General features: G+C 55.0%; 2 protein-coding genes across 2 annotated transcripts in view; both read left to right on the top strand.

The window, feature by feature from the left end:
* Window positions 1–1,747: 1,747 nt before the first annotated feature.
* On the top strand, window positions 1,748–12,848 carry LOC107319867 (filamin-B-like). The gene is made up of 3 exons (XM_032447353.1): window positions 1,748–1,959; window positions 11,128–11,204; window positions 12,408–12,848. Exon 3 carries the CDS (start codon window positions 12,471–12,473, stop codon window positions 12,831–12,833), a length of 363 nt encoding a protein of 120 aa, XP_032303244.1. The 5' UTR covers window positions 1,748–1,959; window positions 11,128–11,204; window positions 12,408–12,470; the 3' UTR covers window positions 12,834–12,848.
* Window positions 12,849–13,618: 770 nt separating this feature from the next.
* The window catches only part of LOC107319866 (filamin-B), a 63,387-nt gene continuing 62,947 nt past the window's right edge, over window positions 13,619–14,058 (top strand). Inside the window, exon 1 of the mRNA XM_015875137.2 lies at window positions 13,619–13,872. Within this exon, the coding sequence (XP_015730623.2) occupies window positions 13,619–13,872 (254 nt within the window). The remainder of the gene's footprint in view (window positions 13,873–14,058) is intronic.

Consider the following 14,058-nt stretch of genomic DNA (forward strand, 5'->3'; position numbering starts at 1 on the left):
ACCCGGCTCCTGGGCCTCCCTTCCAGTCACTGCTCCCCACTGGGTTCTGTGCCCTTGGCTCTCCTTGGGCTTCTCCAGTTCTTTGGAGGGGTTGGAGGAAGGTGCCCTCACCCCACGTTGAACTTAAATTCAGCCACACTCCTTCCCCCAGCAGTCAGGTGTTGTGTCAAAGTCATCAGCTCCCTCCATCCAAATGGTGCTGCTCATGAGCAAGTGGTGGGAGAACACCATTGCTGCTCTGCTCCAACACTCAGTGCTGGTAAATGTGTTGTTGCTATAAGAATCAAAGAATCATAGAATCACAGAATCCTTTGAGTTGGAAGGGTCCCTCAAATGCCATCCGGTCCAGCCCCCCTGCACCTCCCAGAGAGCTCTGAGCTCTGTGCTGCCATGTCCATCCAGCAGCTGTTTGTCAGCGTGGAGGCCATCGCTCATCCCACCACTGCATCTCTCCCTTCCTTATTCCTTTTCATTTCTGAACAGCTCAACTTTCAAAGGACGCGTTTATCAGCACAGACTTCATTCCCAGGATGAAACCCATCATTGACTTTGCAGGTAGATGTTACAAAACCAGAACCCACCTTCAGCCCTCCGAATCCCCAGCTGTGGGTGCAGCCCCACCAGAGGCACAGCTCAGCTTTCCCTGCGAGCCCTCAGCCCACCATGCACAGAGCAGCGTGTGATGGGAGCCCTGCACACGTACAAATGTGTTTTTACTTTAAACAAAATATTTATTGCTGCCCCCGCTGCCCTGCACCAAACTTTCCCACCGCTCCGGATGGACATCAGCTGTTTTTAAGCTGAGATGGTGGCTTTGTGGTGCCAAGCTTTCATTTAGAGTGTTTTAGAATTTCCTGATGGGTTCTCATGCAATTATTGTGATTAACAAGAAGGTTTTCAGACCGACTTGAAAGAGTCTGTGAGGCTTAGCGGGGCCTGGCCCTGCTGCTGGCTGTGCTTGATGCAGCTTCTGTCGCTGTTCAAATCAGTTCTTAGGAAATCAAAGCAAATGGCATCTGAGAAGCCTGTCCTACCTCTGCCCCTTCTGTGAGGAGCTTCTTTGGGCTGCTGGTTGGGTGGGAAGTCAGAATCAAGCCTGTTCCCATATCAAAACAACTGACACTTGGGGCTGGACGGAGAGAAAAAAGAACACTAATCTTTTTTTAAATAAAAAATTGTGTTCTTAACAAAAAATGGGGTGTTTTTGTTAACTGTTCCTGATGAATGCCAACATGTGAGAGTCCTTGAGCCCAAGTGAGAGGTGGGTCAGTGAGATACAGCCCCTGGAGCTGTGCTGCAGCCATACAGGGCCCAAGTTGGCCTTGGCTGTTCCTCTGTGACCTGAGCCACCTTGTCTGGGTACAAAGCTGAACAGCCTGTGTTTGTCAATGTGCTCCACAGAACCAGAAATGTGCTCTGAGTTCTGATTGTCACAAACGGAGCCAACCAGCAGCGGGTTTTCCTTCACACCGCAGGCTCCAGGTGCCCCATCCCTGCAGACAGCCAAGGAAAGGCTGGATGGGCTCTGAGCACCTGATGGAGCTGTGGGTGCCACTGTTCATTGCAGGGGGGTCGGACCAGATGGCCTTTAACAGCCCCTTCCAGTTCAGACGATTCTGTTTCAGGGCTGCCCTCGCAGAGTGGGCTCCTTCCTCTGCCAGAAGCAATTTCCAGCCTTGAAGGAGAAAAAAAATCATCTCGAATAGTGCTGTCCGAGTTCTTCCCCCTTCCCTCCCCAGGTATAAGAGGTGCAGGAGGTCTCCCAGCCCCAGGAACGGTGGGAGAATGTCAGGCTCGGCGCTGCCCGAGGCACAACCTCCGCGCTCCGCAGCCCCAGGCGCAGCCCGGCCCCCCGACGGGAGCCCCGGGAGGGGCTGAACCCGCCCCGCTGCCGGAGTGTGGGATCGGCGGAGCTGGGCGGCGGCGGAGAGAGCGGAGCGGAGGAACCGGAGCAGCCCGGTAGGTGCGGGGCGGGCAGCGGGGATACACCGGGACGGGACGGGACGGGACGGGACGGGACGGGACGGGACGGGACGGGACCGCTGCTGGGGCTCGGGGGTCGCGTTGCGGCTCGGTGGGAGAAACCATCGCAAACAGCGAGGGGGGATGAGCGGGGTTACTTGGTGCTTTGGGGGAAGGGGCGCTGGATGGGGGCTGTTATCTTCGCCTCGTTTGACGGGCAGTTCACCAGGGAACGGGAACGGCACGGGCTGTTTGGGCGCGTTTTCTAAACAATGGAAGAGCTCGTTATGAATGGAAGGTGATTTTGGGGGCTGAAATCGCACCGTCGGGCTGCGCTGTGGTCGTTGATTCATTGGATGGAGGCAGAGCTGCTGGCTCAAAGACACAGGGCTGTAGGTTGGACCCCATTTGTTCTGCAATAGTAAAGCAGTGATGTCTTGCCGAAGGTTTTCGCTTAAACATTCATTGTGTGATTTGCACTGTAAAATGCAATGACTGGTTAGAATCAAAGAATCCTTTGAGTTGGGAGGGAGCATTACAGGCCGTCTGGTCCAGCTGCCCTGTGATGAGCAGGGACACCTACAGCTCCATCAGGTGCTCAGAGCCCATCCCAATAGCAATTCATGTTGCTCAGAACTCAGGGCTGAATCAGGATGGTTGTTTCCACTGAAGAAACAGGCGCTGCCCTCAGCACAAGGAATGCAAGTAGCTCTGCATCCCAAGGGAATTAAGCCAGCGTAGTGTTCCCCCCACCCCAAAGAGAGCCCTCCAGCCTCTCACCACTGTGTGCTTTTCCTTAGAAACAAACCAGACAGAATATTTCCCTTTAGTTTGAGCTTCACGGTTTTCATTTTCACAATGACAGCGCCGTACCTTTGGTGTCTGAAGCCGGGCAGAGGGTTGCTCAGCATTAGGTTGTGTGCAGGCTGCATGGGACTTCGGTCAAAAGAGCTCTGCTGCCCTTGGCTGCCCACAGCTGCCAGAGCCCAGAGCCCAGGATGTGTTCCTGGCTAGAATCGAAGCTCTGGCTTATGGCAGTGCAGAACCCAGTGGGGGATGTGGGGTCAGGATGGGGAGGGGACAGGATGCTGGGTGAGCTGGGAAAAGCCACTGCAGCTTGACATTGTGACACAGGGACCTGAGGGCACCCCAGGGCACGGGGCTGAGGGAGCATCTGGTCTGGGTGGCATTATCTGGTCCCAGAGCTCAGCCCCTTGGGGCAGCTGAGCAGGGATGCGGGTGGGATCATTGGGTGCTCAGGCTTTGCCATGCAGCCACTGGGCTCGAGGCCATCCCACAGCAGTGGGGTTCACCCTGCAGACAACCCCATCTGCCCCCCCACTGTCTATAAGCCAAGAGAAAGTTCTGCTGTGTGTTTGTAGGCACTTTGCCCAAGGGGAGCAGAGCTTGCCCAGGGTTTGCTCATCAGGGACTTCACATTGCTCCCATTCAGGAGGGTAATAAAACTCCCCCTGATGGTTTCCACTTCCCTATGGCTTTCGATAGCCTCTCAATGAGCACTGGAATGTGCCCTGAGTGCGGGGGGCTGCGGGGCAGAGGGCTCTGCTGCATCCTGTTTTTGCAGAGGGCTTTTCCTCTTAGCACTTGTAGTGAAAACAAACACGTGGGAGAACAATGGGATTTTTTTTTTCCTCTTTTCCTCTGCCTTTTAAACACAACAGAAAGGCCTATTAATATGAAATGAAGCATCTTAACTAAAAGAATAAGGGGTTAGGGACAGCCTTTGAGAGCTCCACGTGCTGGGGTCTGGCTCTGCTTCATAGCAGTGCTAAATGTGAAGACCCTTTTAGAACTGGACCCATCCTTTTTGCTGTTTCTCATGGTGAAAAGCTGGAGGCTGAAGTGATAACGCTCGGAACAAAGAGCACTGAGCATCAACATTGAGTGTGTGCTAAATAAACCATGCTCGGCCTTCCCACTGTGTTGCTGGTGACAGCTCACATGGCTGTGCCCTGCCCCATAACACAGCACACATCCCATGGATACACAGCACACATCCCATGGATACACAGCACACATCCCATGGACGTGGCTGGGAAAAGCACCGCTGTCACCAAGCCCAGCTGCTGTCAGCAACACGTGGTGGGGATATGGATCTGGAAACGAACAGATCATTAGAGGGTGAGTTAAGGCTTTCTGATTTAATGCTGAACGTGCTGAGTGAGGGACCCAGAGATGCGGAGTGCCAGGAAAGTGGCACCATGAGGCCTTTTTCCTCCAAGGAAAACCGAACACAAAGTGCTGGGGGTGACAAGGACAGCTCATATGGAAAACATGGAGCTCCATTTCTTCTGGAGGGTTGGGAAGGCCGTTGGATGAGAAGAGACACTTCACTGATGCAAGTTGTACGTTATTTCCTTTCTGGGAATCACGCATCGGTTGACGACTTCATTAAGAAGTACAACCAATTTCCAATGGGGAAACGGCCTGGGGAGCAGAGCTGGGGCTGAGTTCTGCCTGCGCTATGGACATGGATGCAGGAGGGATGCCCTGCACTGCCCCAGCTCTGCAGGGACAGCTGTGCGGCTGTGAGTCCCTGTGTATTTTGGCATGGCAGAGCTTTGTGCTCCCAGGGAAATGGTCTTTTGTTCTCTCTCCCCTTACCACAGCAGCTACTGTCCTGGCCCTATGGCTGTGGGATGGTGGACTGACCTGCTTGGCTGTGCTGAAGGGGAGCAGGGCACGGCCTGGTGGCAGCAGGACATCACCCATGGGGACATGGAGGCCTTCAAGGGCTGCTCCAGGAAAGCTGGAAGCCCCAGGGGAGGAGCAGGAGGGATCTGAAGCTGGGCAGCTCCATCACCCCAGCAGGTCCGGGTGCTCACCCTTCCATGTTCACTGCAGCCCTGCTGGGCCGTGGCCCCGTGTTCAGCCTCCGGAGCAGACAGCGATGGTATCGCATTCACTTCTCATTTCGGCATGGGCACAGTGCCCATGCAGTTACAGCACAGCTGACTCTGATTTTCGTATAGTTCATTGTTTACTTATGACTTACTATAAAGTTGAGCTCGTCTTATTTATGAGCAGCCATGAAGAGATGGGATTTCATCCACTGGGTGATGACTCATTCATTGGGTTGGACTCTCTAGCTCCTAATACGTGACATATTTTGGACTATTGGATGAACAGGATTTCTCTGTGAGCCCAAATTAAACGAGTTGAATGGAAATAATTAGTTATTTGTTTTTAAGGCCATGTTGTTACAGGGTCTGTGCTGGGTCGGCTCCCTGCTTGTCCCCCCCGTAAATGTGTTTGGGGTCAGCGCTGGGGCTGGCGGCCCCGTTCCTGCTGCACGGGGGAGGCCTGAGCAGCGCAGCAGCACTCGGTACTTTCTATGAACTTTAATGACCGCAGCGTTACTTGTGCTGCTGCAAACAATTTGAGAAGCTAATTTGTAAAATTGCTCATAAAAATCCCATGTTCTTTCTGTAATCATAAAGCTCCTCTGCTAGAAACAGAGCTACAAATCTCCCCAAACAGCCTCTCGGTGGGAGAGCTGCTGTGCCCTGGCTGTGCTCTGCCTCCCGTGGACGTATTGCTGCCAGGGAGCATCGCGGGCAGGGCTGACACAGACACAGGTATCTCTCCCAGCCGTGGCCCCATGGCATGTGGCGGCCGATCATTGGGATTTACACCCCTTGCCCCGCCATCAGGATGCTCCCCAGCCCCGGCGCTGGCGGATTGCCGCGAGGCAGTGGCAGGGCGTGTGGGGGACTCGCCATGACATAACCGCATTCCTGCGGCATTAGGAGATATTCCCAGGCGCAGCAGGGGCAGCACATCCCCTTCCCTGCCTCCCGCCGAGCTGCTGCCTTTCTCAAGGCATGGGGAGAGCAGCCCAGCTCCCCGCCTGCTTTGGGCTGAGAGTCCCCGCTGCGGTGTGTGGGATCCCACCGAACTGAGCTGAGCACAAGTTCTGCAATGGCTGGTCCCATGCTGCAAGGAGAAGCCATAGAAAGCTTTGGTGTGAGCCCTGCGATGTCCCGGTGCTGCCCGCAGCCGTCCCTGTCCCTGGGCACGGTGGCAGTAGATGGCAGCATTGCAGAATATTTCACTGGGGGTTTGAGACTCCTGGGGCACCGGGCAGGGTGTTCATCCCTTCCTTCCCACCCACAGCCCCACTGCTGACCTGCCGTGCTGGGCCATGGAGCCGTGTCCCTTTGTTCTCCCAGGCTGGCAGCTGAGTGTGCTTTATGCTGCTTTGTGCTCCTGGTGTTGCTAGAGGGGCTGGCAGTCACCCAGAAGGCAACATGGGAGGAACCTGGTGCCCACACCGTGCCCGTGTGCTGCTTGGTGCCTCAGAGAGGGCAATGGTGGGGCCCCAGGGCTCTGCTATTCATGGGCATGGCTGGGCCACCTCTGTGCTGTTGCAAGCCCTGTTAGGCTGAAGTCACCTACCCAGAGCTGCCGACTCTGCCTTTCCCTTTTCCCTCTCTGTTGTAGCAATGAGGCATCCAGGACAAGGCTGTGGGGACCACTCTCCAAAAAGGGCCTCAAGCCATACCCCGACCCCATTGCACTTTGTTCTTGCTCCCTCCAGGTTAGCAGGACCACAAGGGTGATTTCCCCTCCACCAGCTGCTCTGTTGGGAGGGAGCAGGGAGCAGGAGAACAAATGGTTTACGAAGCAGACGTTCCTTGCTGGGAGCACTGTGCCAGATGTCTGCCGAGCAGGGCTGTGCCCATTACCCCAGTAAGGCTGAACTGCCCTTTGAGATGCACAGGAGTCTGACTGAAAGGGATCTGTTTTTATGTTTTGGTCCCTTTCAGTCCAACAGCGTGTGGTCCAGCTTGTTGTTGTCATCATCTCCCTTTTCAGCTCTGCAGGCACACAGAGCAGCAGGCACAGCTGCTGCCTCCACCAGCAGCACTGCCCCGATGCTGCCATCCCCCAGGAGCCTGCATTGTTCTGAGCTGGTGCCCTTGGAGTTGCTTTGCAAAAGCCAGGCAGCAATTTTTGCAGCAGAGACGTGAAAGTCACAGGCTTTGCCCTGCAACTGTCCTCCTATCACAGGGCGCTGCGGGGTAGAGCTGAGCCATAGGACATTGCTGTGACACTGACATTAACATGGATGGATTACATGATCTTAGCAGTCTCTTCCAACCTTAATGATTCAATGATTAGCATTAGCAGCAATCACATGGAAGGGGTGCTGGCTTGAGGCCGGCCACTGCAATATTGTGTTTTAAAGGGTTGCTCCCTTTTGAGCTGAGAAATGCCCCCAGATATGTGGCCTCCCATACATAGAGCCATTTGTGCAGGAAGTCAAACACGCTAATTGCTGGGCTGGATGGAGCCCAGGTGCCAGCACCTCATGGCTGAACAGCAGAACAATGTGCTGCCATTGTGTCCCCGCGCTCCAGCAGAGCCTTATCGGCCCTCCGAGGGGCTCATAAAGCAGCTTGCACAGCAGCCAGTGGCCTTCAGGCTTCTTGTTTCTGTCTCAGAATATGTTTTGTGAGAAATATTAAGAGAAAAAGAATGACGTCAGCCTTTTGCAGAAAGCAAAACCATTTAAAGTATTCTTTGGGTTGATTGATTACTCACCGTCAGGAGAGCAGCGCAGGGATCACTGAATGACCCCCTGCTTTCAGCTGCCTGTAGCTCAACAATATTATGCTACACAGAAGGGATTTGAATTGCTTGGAATTGTGTTCCCTTGGAGAGTGTTCCTCCCTGTGCTTCACCCAGCTGAGAGTGGCCAAAGGCAGCGTGTATCATGGTCTAGAGCTGTCACAGGCAATGGGTCGATGCTTGGACTACATGATCTTAGTGGTCTTTCCTGCCTTAATGATTCCATGATTCATCTCTATCCCAGGTTAAAGCAACCTGTGGGGCTGGCAGGGGTGAGATGTGGTATGATTTCACACCATCTTTCTTAGGAACTCCGACTGACGGAGTAAAAGCGGAAGGAGAGCTCAAACTCCAGAAAGCATGCATGCCATCTTAGCGAGAGAGCTGCGGTTAATCTGAATGCAAATAGGAGTAGTAGGTAAAGCTGGAGGTAACCACAGCGCCTGCAGCAATCTGATACGGGCAGGAAGCCACGATTAGATGCACACTGGGGCATTGTGCTTCTTGTATCAGCTCTGGCTTCACAGCTCGTGAAATCAGATCCTGAGCTATTTTGAAAGCGAGTTACTATTTGAAATCGTTTGTTGACTTGTCGAGGGCTGCTGAGCTGAGGGTGCTGCACCGTGCTCTGCGTCCTGGAGGGGTCTGGGGGGCTGAAATGAGGTTCTGCAAAGAGAGGGATGCCCACCCATGACTCACGGAGCACATTTCTCACTTAAAACCACATTCAGAGAATGGAAGTAAATGAAACACACTCTTCCTCAGATGTCAGTTCCCCTTCTGCTCCTTACGCACCCAGAAAAAAGGATGAGCTTGGCAGCACTGCCATAGGAACCAGCAGTGAGCAGGTTTGGGATAAGAGAAGAGGTGAATTCCCAAATGAGACACGCTTCCAGGGAATGCCCATCCCTCCTCATCCAGCACATGCCAGGCAGGTCCCAGTGCAGTTGCCTCCCTGATCTCAGCTGCCACGGGACAGGAAAGCGCAGGAGCAGACTTGCTAGTGGGCCACTTCCAGCCCGTGTCAGAAACAGCCTTAAATCCCAGCTGCAAGGCTCCCTGGGATGCAGCGCTGTGAGTTCTGGCACAGCCCCGTGTTTGCCAGATGGATGGCTGCTCCTGGCACCATTTCCAGCTTCTGCATACATACATAATGCAGCGAGACCTCTACGCACAGAAGAAAAATCGTGTTCTTCCAAGCACGGGGAGATGAAAAAGTGCCCCCCACACAACTGCTACTGCAAGCAACCATTGCCTAAGTGGGCAAATGATGGATTTCCAGGGCAAAGTCTTGCATTTCCCAGCATTTTTCTAGAGCATTCTCTCTGGTAGACATCCCTCTGCCCCATTTGGATTGAACGATCGCTGTGTGCTCCCACACTGCTGTCTTCACAATCCCAGATAACAAAGGGAGGAGGGGGAAAAAAAAAGGCTGGAAAACCTCAGAACAAGTCGTATCAGATGTCCTACCAATATTTGTATAACGCAGAACTTTGCTGCTGAATAAGGAAATGCAGCCCATGACGCAACCCATTGAATTCATGCTTTGACTTGAACGGCGTGCCTCGGCTTCGCTCGGCTTGGTTGAGCTCGTGGTAAGGAAAGGAGAGGCCTAATGACTGCTTCATCAATAGAGAAATAACACTTCTATTGTCTTCTGAAACTCAGCAAATAGTGCATGGGGAGGAGGAAAGGTGCAGTGTGCTTGGGAAGCTTGGGGCAGGAGGACAAAGCCCTGGTGGCAGCAGGGTGATGCCACGCGTGATGCCTTGGCTGAGCTGGGGCTGTGGGGTTGTGCAGCCTCAGAAGGTGTTAATTCTGACCTTTGTTCTTCTATCACCAAAGTAAACTGTTGCTGAGTAAGGCATAGGGCAGCAGACATACCCAGTGCCCCAGATGGAGGGTATCTCATGGGGAGTCCCAGTTCAGAAGAGGCAGATGCACATTGTCACGAGGCCAGGATGTGCTTGGTTGCTGGGGAGCAGACCCCGTTAGTCACCATCACGCTCTGTGTCAGCACAGCCATGCCAGCACTCCCACACCCTTCTGCTTTTGCAAGGGAGGTGCAGAAAGTCCCATCCTGCACGCACAGCCAGCAGTCAGAGCTGCTGCACCCACTGCCAGCACGCTCCAGCAGCACAGCCGTGGGTCCCACAGCACAACTGCAGGGCACTGAGATTGGGGATGGGTAGTGAGTGCTGAGGTTTGATGTCCATGAAGGGTTATCAATGCTTCTCCAAGTGCAGCAGCCCTATGAAGGCTGGCCAGCTTTTATGGACCTCTCAAGCTTAACTGATGTTCTTGTGAACTCCCCCCACCTGCTGCCATGCTCTTTTTTTTGGGTCAGTTTGCGGTGTCTATTTGCAACAAGTGAAGACACAAGTGCCATCACGTCTCCTCCTGTTTGTCAGTGCTGCATCTGCAGAATACTCAGAGCAGCCCTCTGGCAGAACAGTGGATGCAGGGCAGTGGAGAACCTCTGTTGTTGAACAAAAAGGGCCTTTCAAAGCCTATTCTTGCAGCAAATTATCTTAAAGAGGGAGGAAAATATTTTTAAAGCACTGCTGCTTCTCTGAAACCACTGACAAGGCATGACAGTGTTCTTCCTTCCTTATATCTGCATCTAATGAGCAAAGGAAGAGCCGTGATGGAAAGTTCCTTGTCAGACAGGGCAAGAAAAAAGCATTGACTGCAGTGTGTGGTGTTGAAATCACCTCCCCTCTCTCTGCACACGTACATGTGATCACACAAACATTTATCTGTACAAATACACATTCTGCAGGGCACACATCAGTTCATCTGTAATAATACACAGTGCTGGGATGGTATTCCAGCAAGGACAGATCCATGGGGTAGCTTGTTTTCACTTCTCTGGCTCCTGATAAAACTCAAAACATGTGTTCACTTACACTAAAATGTTTAATTTCAAACCAAAGCTGGTTTCCAGGCCAGATGTGACCCCAGAGCAGCCTGACCTGGCCTCTCCCATGGGCTGCAGAGGACCCAGCTTGCAGCGAGGCCCGGGCACAGCGTCGTTAGAGAGCATTGCTGTGTGCTGGAGGGGAAAGGAACTAAAATTAAAGTGTTACAAGCAATCTGCTAGTCCGGATGTAGGGTGGTTGCTAATAGACCCAGCCCAGGCCAAAGTCAATATGCAATTAGCATCTATCAAGAGATGAAGTGGAGAACAGCCCTTGCAGGAGGCTCACCCACTGCTCCCAGCCAGCACCAGCTGGGTTGGACCAGCACTGTGGTGCCATGTGATGTATCTGAGACATTCCTAGAGAAGGAGCCGGTGCTGCTTGTTGTCTGGGAGCAATGGGAGCTCAGATGTGTGTCCCACCTCACTCAGCCTCCATCCTCACTCCTTCCCCACCTGCCATGAACAGATCTATCAAATAGAGTCTGCACAGCAAAACCACGGTGCCACAGGGTGATAAAGACATTAGAGCAGAGCTCTCGGGTAGAATCATCGGAAAGCTGTCTTCTCATTTTAGTGGAGGGTGGCTACGGTCATTTAATTTAATTAGATTTATTGACTGCGTGTTAATGGGTTCACTCCTCCGGCAGGCTCCCATCCCTCGGTGTGTGAGCGGGGACACGCAGCCAAATCACCCGACGCCAGCGGAGCTGTGCCAGGAGCAGCCGTAAGTGTGCGGGGTGGGCACGGGGCCGTGGGACACGGGGGGACACCTCCCCGATGGCAGCACCGAGCGGCTCGGGGTCATGGGACGGCTCGGCAGCTCCCGCGGAGCGCGCAGATGGGGCAGCTCTGTTGACTTTTTTTGCTGTCATCAATGAGTCAGCGGCAAGTCCCAGTCTGTATGTCGGCAGGGAGGGGCCGGCCAGGAAATCAGTCACAAAAAATGGAAAAAAAAAAAAAAAAAAAAAAAAAAAAAAAGGAGAAACCCCCGAGAATTCGAGCCTTACTTGGTTGCTTTTTGAAGTTTACGTTTTGTTTGAGCTGTTGATAAGAGCAGCGCGTTGCTCAGCGCAGGGCGTGCTGCTCCTCGCCCTGCCCGCCCTGTGCCAGCGGCTCCGCACCGCTACGACCGACCCCCAGAGCCCCCCGCAGAGCTGAGCAACGTGCCCGCACCCCGAGATGTGAGCGGCACCTGAACACCACGGGGCTGCAACCCCCAGACATGCAGCAGTGCCATAGGGCTGCACCCCGGCCACCCGTTAGTACCATGGGTCAGTACCCCGGCTGTGCATCACCGCTACGGGGGGTGCACACAGGCCATGCGTTACCACTTATGGGGGCCGCACCTTTAGTTGTGCGTTAGGGCCATAGGGACCACAGCCCCGCACCTCTAGTTGTGCATTAGGGCCATAGGGACCACAGCCCCGCACATCCATTAGTTGTGCATTAGGGCCATAGGGACCACAGCCCCGCACCTCTAGTTGTGCATTAGGGCCATAGGGACCACATTCCCGCACCTCCATTAGCGCCACGGGGGCTGCAGCCCCGACCGCCCGTTCAGTAACACGAGGTCACACCCCCGGCCCTGCCTTTGTACCGTGGGGGCTGCACCCCCTGCCCCGCGTTACCGCCCCGGGGTCATTCCCGGACCAGGTCCTGCCCCCCCGAAGCCCCGGCCCGGCCCATCCCGGCTCTGCGGGGTGCGGAGGGTGATGCAGCCGAGGGCGTGCCGCTCCCTCCGGATAAAGGCCGGGCGGCGGCGCGGGGCCCATCAGTGCCGGGCGGGCGGCGGCACAGAGCGGAGCGGAGCGGAGCAGCGTGTTGTGTCCGGGCGGAGCATCGGGGCGGCGGCACCGACAGGCTCCGGGCGGCCGCTGAGCGCCGCGCTCTCCCCGCTCTCGTTGAGTCTCGTTGTCTCTGCCCGCAGGCGGCGGGCGGTGCAGCCGGGCGGGACCGGGGCGGAGCGGCGGGGGCGGAGCGGGGCAGCGCCATGAGCACGCAGGCGCGGGGCCAGGGAGGGCGCAGAGCGGCCGATCCCGACGGAGAGATGCCGGCCACCGAGAAGGACCTGGCGGAGGATGCGCCGTGGAAGAAGATCCAGCAGAACACGTTCACGCGCTGGTGCAACGAGCACCTCAAGTGCGTCAACAAGAGCATCGGGAACCTGCAGCACGACCTGGGCGACGGGCTGCGGCTCATCGCGCTGCTCGAGGTGCTCAGCCAGAAGCGCATGTACCGCAAGTACCACCAGCGGCCCACCTTCAGCCAGATGAAGCTCGAGAACGTCTCAGTGGCGCTGGAGTTCCTGGAGAGGGAGAGGATCAAACTGGTGTCCATTGGTGAGTTCTTTTAATTGTTCTCTCTGAGCCGGACTTTTGCCCCCCCCAAGGGCCGTGCACATGGGCGGTGCGATGCTGCTGCAGAACCATGCTGTGTTCCAAACCGTACTGCTCCTTATGGGACGAGCCCGTGCTTTCTGTAACTTGCCCTCCCGAGGAGCCGCAGTGTGTGCTTTCTGTGCCGCTTTCCATAATGACCCCACCTGCCTCGCAGGGACTCCACTCCCCCCAGCCCATCTCCATCTCCTGCTGTAGGACGTGGAGGAACGGGCTGGTTTCTGCTGCTGGAGCACAACAGATGATGCCAGAGCTCAGGCTGGTGCAGACTGTCCATGTTCTTGCAGGCAGGGCTGTGCTTAATCCCACTGCTATGTAGGTTGTGGGTAACAGATCTGTCCGGAGCTCTGCTGGCTCCTGGGGTGGGCGGTTGGTGCTTTGTGGCACCGGGTCCCTCTGTACCACACCAAAGTGTGAACCCCTTTGGAGCTGCAGTCCCTGCTGGGGGCATAGAGGCTGCCAGAACACTGTGTTCCTCAGGAATGCACGGTGGTGGATAGGGGTAGTTCAGGTATGGCCACAGCATGCTCTGTACAGCCATAATTTGAATGCCTGAGAGGGCTGTGGGAAGGAATGTGAGTGCCTTGTAGTTCTCTCTGCCAGATAACTCTTAATTGCTGGCTGCTGATGAGTCTGGCCTCAGTGAGTTACACAGCTGAGTTTGGGTGAGCTCAGCTCTACTCGCTTCCCTAAAACTCTTGGCCAAGGTGAAAGCTGTTTCACTTCAGCGGCATTAGCGACAATGGTAAGGAATAGTGAACTTGTCTGGGATGGGAATCCTTCTGGAAACCCATGCCTGGTGTGGGAGGTGGGCACATGGCAGCTCCTCACACTGATGGTCTGGGTCCTGTTGGGTGCCCTACAGCAGCCCTCAGAGGGGCAGCACCTGGGAGCGGGGCTGGTGACTTGCATTGCATACATGCGTGCCCTTGACCTGCGGCTGTCCAGCTCCTTGGCTGAGCTCTTCCCTCTCGCTGCATTGTTTGCCCTAGGAAAGTATAGCTGCTCCAGCTGCCTTCCTATTCCTCTGTAAGGCTTCCTGACAGGCTCCGGAGATGAAGGTTGCTCTGTCAGGCCTGGCTCTTTGTGGCTTCCTTCCTCAAGACACCGCTGCAGCAGCACCGTGACGCCAGAAGATAAGGTTTAGCTGTGAGGTGGCTGTAAGCCCTGAAGGCATTGAGC

The sequence above is a fragment of the Coturnix japonica genome, chromosome 12 (assembly GCF_001577835.2).
Source record: "Coturnix japonica isolate 7356 chromosome 12, Coturnix japonica 2.1, whole genome shotgun sequence".
Lineage (NCBI taxonomy): Eukaryota > Metazoa > Chordata > Aves > Galliformes > Phasianidae > Coturnix > Coturnix japonica.

What these genes read in the sequence shown, in the direction of transcription:
- LOC107319867 (XM_032447353.1), top strand. Translation starts at nt 12,471, where the DNA reads ATGAGCACGCAGGCGCGGGGCCAGGGAGGGCGCAGAGCGGCCGATCCC.